Consider the following 14,280-nt stretch of genomic DNA (forward strand, 5'->3'; position numbering starts at 1 on the left):
GCCCATCTGCACTCAAGGAAAATGAAGTCCTTTAATTAATTTTTTAGCCTAACCACTTTCTTTAGGAAACTTGTTAACTCACATCAATGCTGACACTGTTCCTGTTAAAAGTAAAAACCTTTAACATAGTTCCTTAATGCCTAAGGCAATTCTTAGTGAATATCTTCTTGTTCTAATACTTGTCGTATCAATTTTCTATATCTGTATCAAGTGATAATATAAGAAACAGGGAATAATACTTACTCTGTATTAGACAGTGTTCATATTGTTTTCCAGTACAGTAGCAACAAGCCATATGTGATTCTATGTTAATTAAATTAACTTAAAATAATTTCCTCACTTGCACTAGTCACATTTCAAGGGCTCAGAAACCACAAACTGTTAATGGGTAATTGGACTATGCATATATTGAACATTTTTATCACTTTATAAAACCCTATTATTTTGGCTTTAAATAATTCATTTAATCTCTAATAACAGCTATAAGGTGGGCATATTACTATCATCTTCAAAATGCAGTTGAAAACATTAAGACAAAGTGATTAAATAAATTGCTAATAAATAGCAAAACTTGGTTTTCTAATTCAGGAAGTTTGATTTCACAGTTTGTGTTTTTTACTTTTAACCCAGTGAGCAATATAATGCCTCTTGAGATATCAGTGAGTTATTATCTTAGTAGGACAATTAAATGAATTCCATGTTCAAGTATCAGATTCCTCAATGTGAGAAATAAAAAGGCTGGTGGTCTATTTTCAGAATGTAGCATTTAGCCTTAAATGTAAAATTGGGATGTAAGAATGGCAGCCAGAATGGAAATAGAGTAGGATGGAAAGTTATACAATAGCACCATAGCCTATGGATGTGGCAGATCCAAAGTCCATTTACCTGAACAGTACCTTGAGAAACAGGAAATAGAGGAAGGGGTCAGTGTAACCAACAGAGATAGAAATCTCTCTGTTGAGAAATAGTAACTTAGGTAAAGAAGTAAGAGCTGTGTACATGTCAGAATGCATTCACCTCAAGAAGACTTTCCTGCCACAATGAACCAAGGGAGGTGGGAACAAATAAAGGTATAATAAAATTCCTTAAATAACCCAGTTAGCCATTCTGAGCTCCCCAGCCTATATAGCCCTACCATTTGCCCTCCCTTTATATTATATTTTTATAATTTTATATTTGCCAGACTTAGTTTGGTAGTATACTTTTCTTTTTAAAGAGATTTTTTTTTAATATTTATTTTTTAGTTTTCAGTGGACACAAGATCTTTATTTTTATGTGGTGCTGAGGATCGAACCCAGCGCCCCACGCATGCCAGGCAAGCACGCTACCCCTTGAGCCACGTCGCCAGCCCGGTAGTATACTTTTTTGCAGAAGTAAAGTTCACCTTGCCGAGCTACTTCTGACTATGTGTCTGATTCCTTGTGGCACTGGGTATTTCTACAACCAGTACACATTGAAATGACTTGTCTCTGTAAATGGAAGATAAACTTAGTATGTTTATTAAATATCTAAAACAGGAGAAACTTTTTAGATCTCATTTATTTAGATGTTCTTAAAAGTTCCTACATAATAGATGGCAAGTATATAATCCCATATCTTATTAACGTAATAGCATTACTAGTTGACCTTAGCATTCTCCCATGAAACCAACAGTTTTCTTATCAATGGAATGATTCAAGACTGATGATTATGGGTGCTTGTACACTAACGTAAATTCAGTGTACTCTTTTGCTGTGCTGTATCAGAGCTTAGACCAGATTATGATGTGGCAACAAATAACCCCCAAATCTTAATAGCTTACAATAGTTTATCCCATAATCATATTACATTTACCCTGTGCTGTGTGTTGTTTTCATTCTGTGATTCATACTAAAAGAGAAGTAGTCCCTATCTTGAACATGCTTTTCTCATGGCAGAGGGAAAGCAAGTGGTTAATTATGTATTGCTTTTCAAAACTTATTTTTAGAAGAGGCAAATTTCCCATTATATTGGCCAGAGCAAATCACATTACCAACTCCAATATCAGTGAGGTAGAAAGTGGGCCTTGGGAGGATAGGCAGTGGTTATTTAGAATAAATAATATACCACATCTACTTAGAACTGTTTCTTATCAGTTGTATGTGTTATTCAGTTTTGGTGATGGAATGAAATCTGTATCTTTGTAAGTTCACGAAGGATTTGCTGTTAAATTCTTTCCATTATAATTCTCTTAGGAAATACTTTATTGTTTAATAAACTATTTCATTTTGCCTCTGTCAGGTGCTCGATCCCAGGCAGCTTCTATTTTAACCAAGTTTCAAGAACTCAAAGATGTTCAAGATGAGCTGAGAATTAAGGAGAGCGAGCTACAGGCTCTAGAGGAAGAATTGGCGGGTCTTAAAAACACTGCTGAAAAGTAAGACTTATGTTTTATTAAGCCATATATGTATCTCAAAGATTTGTGTGGCAGAAAATGATACAAAATTTACTTCTGTTTAAACAAATTCATAACTTTGGTTTTGTTTAAAATATTTGAATAAATTGAGAGTCAAAAGGAATGTTTTGCAAATTTTAATTAAGCAAAAGGAGGAAATAAAGGTGAAATACTCTGCTCTCCCTACTGATGTATACTGTTGGTATACTCTTGGGGTTGTTGAGGAAACCCTTAGGTATTCTGGAGTCAGATATCATAGGATACTTGAGTTCTTGATTTTATCTTACTCGAAACAGTGGATCATGAATCAGGTGTCTGCACTAAGTTTAGCAGCATTCTGGCTGTCCCAAGATCACTAGGTTGCTGGAGGAGGAAGTAAAGTTCATGTCAAGGAGTCAGCACTAAGATTTTAACTTTCCCTTACGGTGTTTCTTCCGTGTGAGTGTAGATAAAGGTATGCATGTGTACTCAGCAGTACTTCTTTTCAGTTATAATTTAGGTGTATGCATATTTTCACTTTGTAATCTTTTTTTGTCACTTAACATTTTCACTCAATTACATATTTGTTGAATGCCTTCTATATGTACCATGTACTCTTCATAGCAGTAAATCTTGATAAATCTCTCTTTATCTAGTTTTCATATAGTTGAGGAAATAAGATAAATTGGTAAAATATGTTAGATAGTTCTAAGAAGGAAAGAGGTGCTGATATTTTGATTGGATGGTCATGAAAAGCTCACTATGAACATGACTATTGAGTAAAACACCTGAAGGATAATTGTGAACAGGCCCTGTGGTTATCCAGGAGCGTCTCCACTCACTTTATAGTTTCATCAGAAGTACTGTAAATGTAGAAAATGCATTGTTTGAATGTTTAATTGTAATTTTTTTTAGTCTCTCTGAAGACAAATAGGAAGTGATGAAAACATTCAGAATTCACAGTATTGAATAAATGTAAAAAATCTAAATATATGTTCAATTTGGGGGAAGGGTACATTGATAGCATTTAATTTTTGAAGTTATCAAAGCTTAAAATGATACCAAGACTCTTGAGATATTGTATTATGAAAGAAATTTTCATATTTAAATTGGCCATTTCAAAATACAGATAGTATTAAAACGGCCTCTTTCAGATGTCACAAACATGTAAAGCCTTCTTCATTTTACATTTAGTAACAAAAATTAACAAGAGAGTAAATGAACTTTTTCTGTGTGAATGATGCAACAAAATTTTTCTGTGCCATGTAAAATCTTTCTCAAGGCAATGAGTTCAGTTACATTTGGCTTGGATCTGTTAATTTTGTTCAGTTAGTTTTATTAGATCATTTGTTCTGTAACAAATGTGGCACTGAAAGAAAGAAAATAGATTTAGAAAAATATAAGACTATAAGCATCATCTAAAGCTATTCTTTCATATTGTGTTAGGAAATCAGTGTACATTTTTCTTCAAATGTCCATCTCACATTTTTTACATGTCTTGAAGTTACTTTAATTATTGGTGAGCAAGAGTTTCAATCACAAATATTCAAGGTAGTGTTAATATTTTATGAGTTGTTTCCTTTTCCCTCAAACTTCATCAATTTCTAGTGACACGGTAATCTTGTGACTCATTAACTTAAAATTTCACTACAACTGAAATAGCCAAATATCTTCCAAAGAGATGACTAAGCCGTCAGAACCAAGGTAGTATTACAGGATTTGCACAAGGAAGTCCATTACAGATGACTAAGGTCAATTCCATGTTTTCATAAACTCTCATTACAAAAAGGGGAATATTAATATTATTACTGTTTAAAAATGGGAATAAGTAGGTAACTATATTTTTGAGACTTTATGTAATTTTAGGAATTGTCTTATTTTTGTGGTAAGTATTTTGTGGGTAGTTTTGGATATGAATCAGCAGGAGAGATTATTTGTGAGAAAACTTATTTACTCAGAAGTTATTTTTTATTATTATTAAGACTATTTTTATAACTATTTTGGTGACCAGATCAGACTTGAGTAGATGCCCCAAAATCTTGAAAGTCATCAACTTTTCTTGATAACTAGTTGTATCTAATATTGTTTATAATGTATGTGAGTTTATTTTAGGTGAGAACCTGATTTTGAATGCATGTCTCGTACACCAGGAAAAACATTTATTACAAACTTCTTTTTCTAAGGTATCGCCAACTAAAACAACAGTGGGAGATGAAAACAGAAGAGGCAGATTTGTTACAAACCAAGCTTCAGCAAAGCTCATATCACAAACAACAAGAAGAATTAGATGCCCTTAAAAGAACAATTGGTAGTATCAAAATATTTTGAGCTTAACATGTTTATGTTAAAATTCTTTACTTTACATTTTGAAGATTCAGTTATATTTAAGACACATGTGGGAGCATTTTTTAATTTTTTTTTCATACTGAGGATTGAACTCGGGGGCATTCGACCACTGAACCACATCCCCAGCCCTTTTTTGTATTTTATTTAGAGACAGGGTCTCACTGAATTGCTTAGCACTTCACTGTTCCTGAGGCTGGCTTTGAACTTAAGATCTTCCTGCCTCAGCCTCCCAGGCCTCTGGGATTAGAGGCATGTACCACCATGCCTGGCTTATGTGGGAGCATTTCTGTAGATTAAATCTAATATGGAACTTCAGGGTCTTAGGTCATCTTCATTATATGTCACTAGAGTTCTGTTCATTTTTAGCACTGTTCATTTCCACCAGTGGCATGTGAAAGTATTCATTTCTTCAGATCATTTCTAGACTTTTAAAATTCTCTAGTCTGCTGATTGGGAAGAGATAGCACATCAGCATTTTAATAAGTATTTAATTTTGGGATCTATTTTTGTATATTTATTGCATTGTTGGGTTTCTCCTGTGAATTTTCTGTTTCGCTCTTTTCTTTTTCTTCTGTTAGGTATTTTTTTTTTTCTCATAATTACAGTTTCTTGTAAGTTATGTGCATTACAGATGTTGTTGGCTTATTATCTTTTAACATTGTTTATAGTATTTTTGTCATATGAAAGTTTTTAATGTTAATTATATTCAGTTATGGCCATCCCCCTAAATAAGTGCAAACCTTCTTGCACTTTTCATCAGATTTGTATATGAAAATTTATTTTTGTCATTCCTCCTACAATATCCACACACCTGTTTCTCCATTAGTATTTTTATTCTGCAATGAAAAGTAGTGTAAAATATTGTTTCAACATGGCTTCTAGAGTTCCGTTTGCACCTAGGACCTAACACTTTTATGTGTTTCAATTGTTACATTAACATTTCCATTCTATCTTGTTTTTGTTACCAGGGATTGAACCCATGGGCAGTTAACCACTGAGCCACAACTCTAACCTGTTATTTTTATTTTTTATTTTTATTTTGAGACAGGGTCTTATTGAGTTGCTCAGGGCCTCGCTAAATTACTGAGGCTGGCTTTGAACTTACAATCCTCCTGCCTCAGCCACTGGAGCCATTGGGATTACAAGCATGTGCCACCAAGCCCATCTTGCTCTTTTATTTTTTTAATATTTTTTTCATACTTTATCCTAGATATGTTCTCACAGTGTTTCTCTAATGAGAGGTTCCTTGAATGTGTATAAGTGGGCATTTAAAATCACTGAAAAATACCATGGTTGTCCTATTAGTTCTGATTTTAGGAATTAGGTATATTAAAAATATGAACTGTGGGATTAGGACATAGCTTAGTGTTAGGATGTGTGTTTTTCATGTACGAGGCCCTACACACACACGTGTTTGTATATGTAAATTATATGTATATGTATAGATACATAAATGTACACATATACACATGTGTATATGTATGTATATATGAATTGTGATCTTTTTGGTAAGTTACTCAAAAACTTAAAAGTAGGTAAGTTGTAGGTAAAATTGATGTTACTGATTAGAAATAATTTCATAGATCTTTAGATAATTGAAATATGGCTCTTATAGTATTTGTTTCACTATACAATCTTTAGAATATGGTTATAATAGTTAATTTTTTTAAACTCTAGCTTCTCATTTTTCAGGCCATTATATTAAAAGTTGAATTTATAAGTCTGTCCATAATTGTTAATTTAATTACATTTACTACTTTATGATCCAGAGGAAAGTGAGGAGACCTTAAAAAACACCAAAGAAATTCAAAAAAAAGCAGAAGAAAAATATGAAGTGTTGGAGAATAAAATGAAAAATGCAGAAGCTGAAAGAGAGAGAGAACTAAAAGATGCTCAGAAAAAACTGAATTGTGCCAAAACAAAGGCAGATGCATCTAGTAAGAAAATGAAAGAAAAACAACAGGTAAGCTTTCTTGAAATGGAACCAATCTTTTAAAGTCAACATAAAGCAGAAAATGGTAGAACATCATGGATTAACCTTATTCATTAATATTGATCCCAAAATCTAAAAGTGAGTTGTGTTATTTAGGAATTTGTAAGCCAAAGAAAACCCTGTCATTGAGTGTCTCATGTGCATTTGGGGTGCATTAACTTACAAATTTTAGGTAAAGAACAAAGTAGCCTCTTGGTAATTGCTTCTTTCGGGAGTTTATGATACAGTGGAGCTGTATCATATCAGAGATTCAGCAAGTTGATGTTTCTGTTTCATAAGTAATTACATGAATGAAAACAAAGTGTGCTGTGTTTACATTGAATTGTAGACTTGTGGTACTTCACAGTTTTTGAATACTATCAGAGCTGGAATTTGAACCTCTCTTTTTGTCTCCTAATACTAAATCTTTCCTATCATTTCCATCCATCTCTACCTTTCAATTTTTCTTAACCTAACTTAAGATTCTGTTATTAAATAGCAGCACAAAGTATTTTCTAGTGAATTGAAAGTTCATAATGGTAAAAAGAAAATTAAGAAGATGACTTTTTTGCACATTGAATAATTTTTTTTAAAAAAAACTAATTCATCTGTTAAGTAGAATTTTGTATTATTTTCCTTATATGAATAAAAAGACAAAGGAATCAATACAGTTATTTAAATCCATAAAAATTAGGGATTTATAATTTAAATAAAAATTATAATTTGTTCCTCATCTTTTAAACATGAAATTATACTTCCATTTTCCCCTTTTTCTGGGGAGGCAGTTTAACATGTGTTTTTGGTAGTTGAGTCGTTGATGGGTTAGTTGACAATGAGGCTACTGTTAATTTTTAGCCCTATATTTATTTGTCAACAGTTAATTACTTGTGTGAATACCTAGATATTGTGTTTGTTTAGGAAGTTGAAGCTATCACTTTGGAGCTGGAAGAGCTCAAGAGAGAGCATGCATCCTGTAAACAACAGCTTGAAGCTGTAAATGAAGCTATCAAATCCTATGAAGGTCAAATTGAATTAATGGCAGCTGAGGTAGCTAAAAATAAGGTAAGATTTATCAAATTGGAGAAACTGAGATACACGTTAGTTTTTCTGTCTTTTCACTCTTGTCACGGTTTGAGCATACGGCAAAAAATGGCGATTATAGATCCAGAAAGAACCCTGAAATAACATCAATAATTGTTCAAGTCTCAGTCTACTCAGAATACAAAATACACACTAGTTTGGACAAGCAGAGTTTAAAGAAAAAAATTATTATCTGTAGAAGTTTGGGATGATGGAAATTGATCACTAAGGTGTTAAGAGAATTCTTAAAAAATGAAGAAACAACAAAAAGAGGAAATAGCCCCTAGGGCTGAGGAACATATTTGATAAAGAGCCCCATTCCACTCAGAGGGCTGTGGACCAGATCTAGTTGCAGAAGGCATAGCTGTGGCCCACCGGTGGTGATGTTTTCTGAGATGTCAGCAGAAGCTGTCCACAGTGAAGTGCTGCATGTATGTGGTACCTACTTGGAAATAGATTTCTATAGAACACTGGCCACAAGATGGTGTCCATCCTGGAGACTTGTGAAGCCTCGTGCTATGAGGCCAGATGCAACTGCTTTTGTTAAAAGCATGCTGGAACCAGCTCAGAGTCCCTTCTTCCTACACTGTCCTTATGGTAACATTTACTGATGAGGCTTAGTATGGTTGCAGATGGGAAGGGAGAAATGTTCCATTCTCAGAAGCAGGATAATGAAGGGTAGATTTTGAGTTGAGAGGATTTCAAATGTTATAAAGACATACTGTTACCTGGAAGTCAGTATTACAACAGTCTGTATTAGAGACTGCCCTTCATGAATAATGAATATGCTCTATCACTTTTTGTAGAATATTTAATTCTGTTGATTTCTGTTTGTACTTTCCTTTTTGTAATACCACTTTCATTATCAAGGTTTCTTTCATCAGCTATAGATATTATTTTTTATAAGTAGTATATCTCATTTGAGTTTCATGTGAACTAAATGTACATGGCAGTCAACAGGGGACTTTGGTTCATTTACAAACACTTTCCCTTTTGTCAGATGCTTCTATATTTTTTACGTTTTTCCCCTTGAGATGATTGTTTTGGAAAATGCATTTTCCTCTTGGTTTTAGTCTTGGCTACATTCAATGTCTTTTTTGTTTTTAACACATTTATAGCATAAATAGAACAATAGAATAACAATTTTAACTACACTTTTTGATTATAAAATCACAATTCATCTCACTTTGTTTTGTTAGTGATTGTTTTTCCATTTCTATTCAGTTTTATTTTTTGCTTTCAAAGTAAACTTTTTGATTTTATTTTTTTTATCTCATTCTGTCCCTCTGTATTTTCTGCTAACATTTCATCAGCATCATGTTGTAGAATTTTTAAAAAAGGATGTATTAGTTTTCAAAGAGAAATGTGAAAATAATCCCCCCCTTTCTTAATCTAAAAACCAAAATCAAAATATGAACATAATTCCATTAAAAGGGTATTTGTTTCTTTTTAACAGAAAACTATAAAATGTTCTCACTTAGTTTTTAAAGGTTGTTCATTCAAGTTCTGCATTATAAATTATTTCCTTTTGCTGATAGGAGTAAATAATCACACTTGTGGGAAGCTAAAAAAACAAAAACTACCTACCTACTAACTAATCATATTGAGATAAACAAGACTGAAACTTCATTTCTGTTCAGTCTTAAGTGATAGATTTCCTTCGTATTTTTCTACCATTGTAAAAAAGATTGGAAGTCAAATCTGCAGTATATTCTTTATACTCCAGATAGAAGATAATCTTTGTAAACATGTTTTTGTCAAGTGTAGTTTTAGTTAATAACCCTTTGTCTTTATTTCTTTTAGTTAGCAGAGTTTTATTCACTTCCTTTTTTTTGTTCTTGAAATGTTTTTAAAAAGCTAAAATATCTTTTTTTTATTTACTTTCTTTTAGTTATAGATAAACACAATATCTTTATTTTTATGTGGTGCTGAGGATCGAACCCAGTGCCTCATGCATGGTAGTCAAGTGCTCTACCTCTAAACCACAACCCCAGCCGGCTAAAATATCTTTTGAGGTTTTAAGGTGAATGCCAGAATTTGCCTTCCTGTGAAAGACCTCTAATGGTACAATTTAGGCAGGAAATTAAATCATACTGGGACCATTTAAGAGCCTGACATGGAGCATTTTTTGTTGCTCAAAATTATCTGGTTTTCTGATAAGTATGCCTAAAAAATACCTGAACTTTTACTGGTGTTTGTAAACTACTTTAAGGAGGTCTGTTCTTCCTTAGAGTTTTTTGGCAGTTCGTTCTATTTACTTGTTTTTGCCCTTTGTTTTTCCTCCAACCTAAATATAAATTGAACTAGGAGTTTTCTGCTGTTGGTGTTGTGTTTTGTTTTCTTGTTGTTTCAAATACACATTTGTGTGAGTTTGGAATTATATCTTTACCCAAAAGGATATTTAAGATCTAGGAGGAAGCAAAGGTGTTTGTGAATATTGGTATAGTAAATCCCAAGGACAGTTAGCATTTCAGAAGTTAAGCAGCCCCACCTTTGGGAAGCATGATAGTAGTGAAAGTCAGGTCAAGAAATTTTTTCCCTGGGTGTGGGTGGCCCACGCCTATAATCCCATTGACTTGGGATGCTGAAGCAGCAGGATCCTGAGTTCAAAGACAGCCTCAGCAACTCAGTGAGACCCTTTGTCTCTAAATAAAATACAAAAAAGGGCTGGGGATGTGGCTCAGTGGTTAAATGCTCCTGAGTTCAATAAATGGTATCAAAAAAGAAAAAAAAAAAAGTTTTTCTTTGTGCCATAGGTCTCTTCCTTCCAAAACAGCTTTGCTTTCTCTTCCATTTCTCTGTTTTGACCCCTGCGTTAGAATCAAATGCTGTGACTTTCTGTTACCTTTGGTAAGATCCAGATGCTTTATATTACAGAATAGAGAAGGAGCAAGACCCAGCCTCCCTCTCTTTTCTCTGATCTTTGCCCTTCCTGTCATCTGGGAGTCTGTTACATTATCTTCTTGTTAACTACCCAGAATATTACTTTTTTGAGAGACCTCACAGGTCAGCTTCCAGTAGTCCCTCCTTCCACCCAATTAATTCCATCTACACTATATTAATCAAAAACTATTATTTTCTGTATGAACATTGTTCCCCAGCCTGTTTTACTTCCAGTGGTGATCATCCCTTTGTCCTGTGTGTCAATTCATTGTCATCTTAATGGTGATATAAAATGTAGAATATTAGATGACCATCTGATTGTAATCACATTGACTTCTTGCTAGAAGTCTGTCAGACAAGCTTTTAGTAAAATAAAAACATTTACATTATTCTTTAATTTTTTTTCTTTCTTTTAGGAGTCAGTAAATAAAGCTCAAGAAGAGTTGACCAAGCAAAAAGAGGTGATAACAGCTCAAGACCATGTAATTAAAGCTAAATATGCAGAGGTGGCAAAACATAAGGAGCAAAACAATGATTCTCACCTTAAAATTAAGGAATTAGACCATAATATCAGCAAACATAAAAGGGAAGCAGAAGATGCTGCGGCAAAGGCATGTTTGTGTTTATTTTTATCATTAATAATCAAGTTTTTGTTTCTGGGTCATTGAAAAAATTCTAGTATACTGCTCAGTGAAAAACTTTATATAAAAGGCAGAACAATAGCCTAACATAATTTGAGCACACACTATTTTAACTGCTTCTCAACAGTACTTACTTTCAACAAATGTCACAAATGTTTTATTTTTAAATTTAATTTCAGATATTTGTTCCCATCAATAAGATGTATTTATTTAATGTTTAATGGTTTCCCATGTGAATAACTGCTTTTATCCCTAAATATTGATAGAACTAACTATTAATGTACTGGAATGATAAATATTTCATTAACTTTATTTCAAATTCAACTTATATACATATTTATTTCACTGAATTTTTATATGTATATATATGTATGTATGTATATATATATACACACACACACACACACACACGGACACATATATAGGCATTGTAAAAAGACTTAATTGCCTTTTACATGGTCTTATAAAAGGATCAGTTTTTTTTCAGTTTTATTAAAAAATCTGATGTTTTACAAAAACAGTTATTTTGAGATTATTCCACAGTTTTTTGGTCACTTTTAAAACTTTCTTTCTGTGTTACAGTACCTTAAAGAAGAAAACAAAATTTTGCAGAAATTTGTTGTTTAGTTGAAAGGCTACATCCATATGGTCTTAACTATTCATTCATTATATTTTCCTATGAGTGTATAACACCCTGCTGCTTTTTTCACACGTGGGATCTTTTTAAGCATCCTGAAAGTACAAAAACTTTAACTTCAAAAGAATCATCAAGAACATACAAAATAGTCTTTCCACCCTCTGAAAGAATTATAGATGCCCATATAAGTTCACTTCTTGGCTTAAAAAAAATCATAATCTTCCACTTCATTACTGATGATTTCTTTTTAACATAATAGTTAGTGGTAGTAGAATCACTGAGATATTACCAATACCAATATTACTACTAATCGTTTTTGATAATTGAAAATGTTAGTATTTGTGATTGCTGGAGTTTTTTTGTTTGTTTTGGTTGTTGTTATTTTGTTTCTGTTTTGCTATTTAGGGGATAGAAGGAGGTATTTGCCAGTGGAGCTGCTAAAATCTTTGAAACATATTTTCTTTGAAAAACATTTAGGCATGCCTGTTAATAACAGCTACTATACTGGGCACTGAAGATATAAGAATGAGTAACACATATGGAATACTTTCACAGGACTTAAAAGTCAGCAAGATGATAGACTTTTGTAAATGATAATTTTGCTTTGGGGCCTAAGGATAAGCATATACCCATGAAATTAGTGATGGTTGACAAGTTGATAAGGATTAGATTCTACCATTTAGCATGAATCTTAATTCTTATAGAAGAAAGCCTTTAATAACTATAATTTGAATTTTTTTTCATTGTATTATATGAAGAGGTATTAATACTGTGAAGTATTATACTGAAGCTAGCGGGAATAATAGAGAGTCAACATTAGGGCAGTTTTTTTCCCTCAGACTTTAATCTTGGTAGAATTATTACATAGGCTTCCATGATTTTACTAAACCTGTGACTTAAGCATTTTGCAGGAATTTTAGCTCATCACAAGTTGTTTTTTGAAGCAATAGATTCAGTTTGGTAAAATCTGAAAGTCTCTCTCTAAAGGAGCCTGATCTAACTTACCTTTTTAATGGAGATATTTTGTGTATGTACTTTAAGGATCTTAATCCAAAAATCTTAATTGCTTCAAAATCCAAAATCTGACATTATTCCACATCTTATGTAATGTGTCATAGTCAAAACAAAGGCACATTAAAAATACATAAAATTAACCTTCAGATTATATGAGGTATGTATGGAACATAAATGAATTTTTTTTTTTAAAGACTGGGGTTCCTTCCCCAAAATATCTCATTATGTATATATAAAAATATTCCAAATTATTTTTTAAAACACTTCTGATCTTAAGCATTTTGGATAAGTGATACTCAGTCTGTACCTTATAAAAATTTCTGTGAGTTGACTCCTCTTCTAATGCTAAAGTAATAGGAAGATCTCTTTCTGTAAGATCTGTTGTTTCTTGACCCTGTGCTCTAGGTAAAGATATTCATTCTTATTTCTGTCAATGGTGAACCTCAATTTTTCAGATGATTATTGTATTTTTTTCTCCCGAATATTTGATTTTAAGTTAGTAAATATTTATGAAACTGGTTTATAAATGTTTTTTAAACAATCATAGATCTTTCTGTTTTCATATGTGGCTAGGTATCCAAAATGTTGAAAGATTATGACTGGATTAATGCAGAGAAACACCTCTTTGGCCAACCTAATAGTGCCTATGATTTCAAAACTAATAACCCCAAAGAAGCTGGTCAGAGACTTCAGAAGTTGCAAGAAATGAAGGAGAAACTAGGAAGAAATGTCAATATGAGAGCTATGAATGTACTGACAGAAGCTGAAGAGCGAGTAAGTCAATTTCCTATGGATATCTGAGCATATTAGAATGAAGTAGCATTGATGGGCTCTGTATGACCTCTGTGAAATTATTTCATCCAACTTTTGCTTAATGCCCTAGGTACTTTGTTTTCTATTTCCCTTTTTCCCCCTTTTCTTCATTTCTGATGACTTTATTTTTTTACCAGTTGTTTTTCTGTTCTGCTGTACCTTGCATGATATTTCCATTGTTTTTTGCTCTTTGCTGTAAACATGTAAGTAAAAAACACTTATAGATCCCATTAATTCCTTAGTTCTGGCATAACCACTATTTTACTACTCTCTAAATTGAGCAGCATCTTCTAGGTCATAATGCTCTTGATTACTTAATAGTTATCCATTTCTCCTACCCTGATAAAACTCTAGAAAGGGAATTTTAATGTCTCCTAGTAATGAACTTGGAAAGTCTTGCCACGAGAAAAACCCTGTGGGAACCACAGTCCCCACTCTTTGGGACACCGTAGGAAGAGGCAATCTTAGAAATTTTGTGTTAATGTCTCATACTTTCCTTAAT

General features: G+C 32.8%; 1 protein-coding gene across 1 annotated transcript in view; it reads left to right on the top strand.

The window, feature by feature from the left end:
* Smc2 (structural maintenance of chromosomes 2) overlaps nt 1-14,280 on the top strand; it is a 53,786-nt gene that overhangs the window by 24,050 nt on the left and 15,456 nt on the right. The window contains exons 16-21 of the mRNA XM_034636757.2: nt 2,260-2,395; nt 4,576-4,700; nt 6,508-6,701; nt 7,629-7,772; nt 11,090-11,284; nt 13,539-13,739. Coding sequence (XP_034492648.1) covers nt 2,260-2,395; nt 4,576-4,700; nt 6,508-6,701; nt 7,629-7,772; nt 11,090-11,284; nt 13,539-13,739 — 995 coding nt within the window. The remainder of the gene's footprint in view (nt 1-2,259; nt 2,396-4,575; nt 4,701-6,507; nt 6,702-7,628; nt 7,773-11,089; nt 11,285-13,538; nt 13,740-14,280) is intronic.

This window comes from Marmota flaviventris, chromosome 13, assembly GCF_047511675.1.
Source record: "Marmota flaviventris isolate mMarFla1 chromosome 13, mMarFla1.hap1, whole genome shotgun sequence".
NCBI lineage: Eukaryota > Metazoa > Chordata > Mammalia > Rodentia > Sciuridae > Marmota > Marmota flaviventris.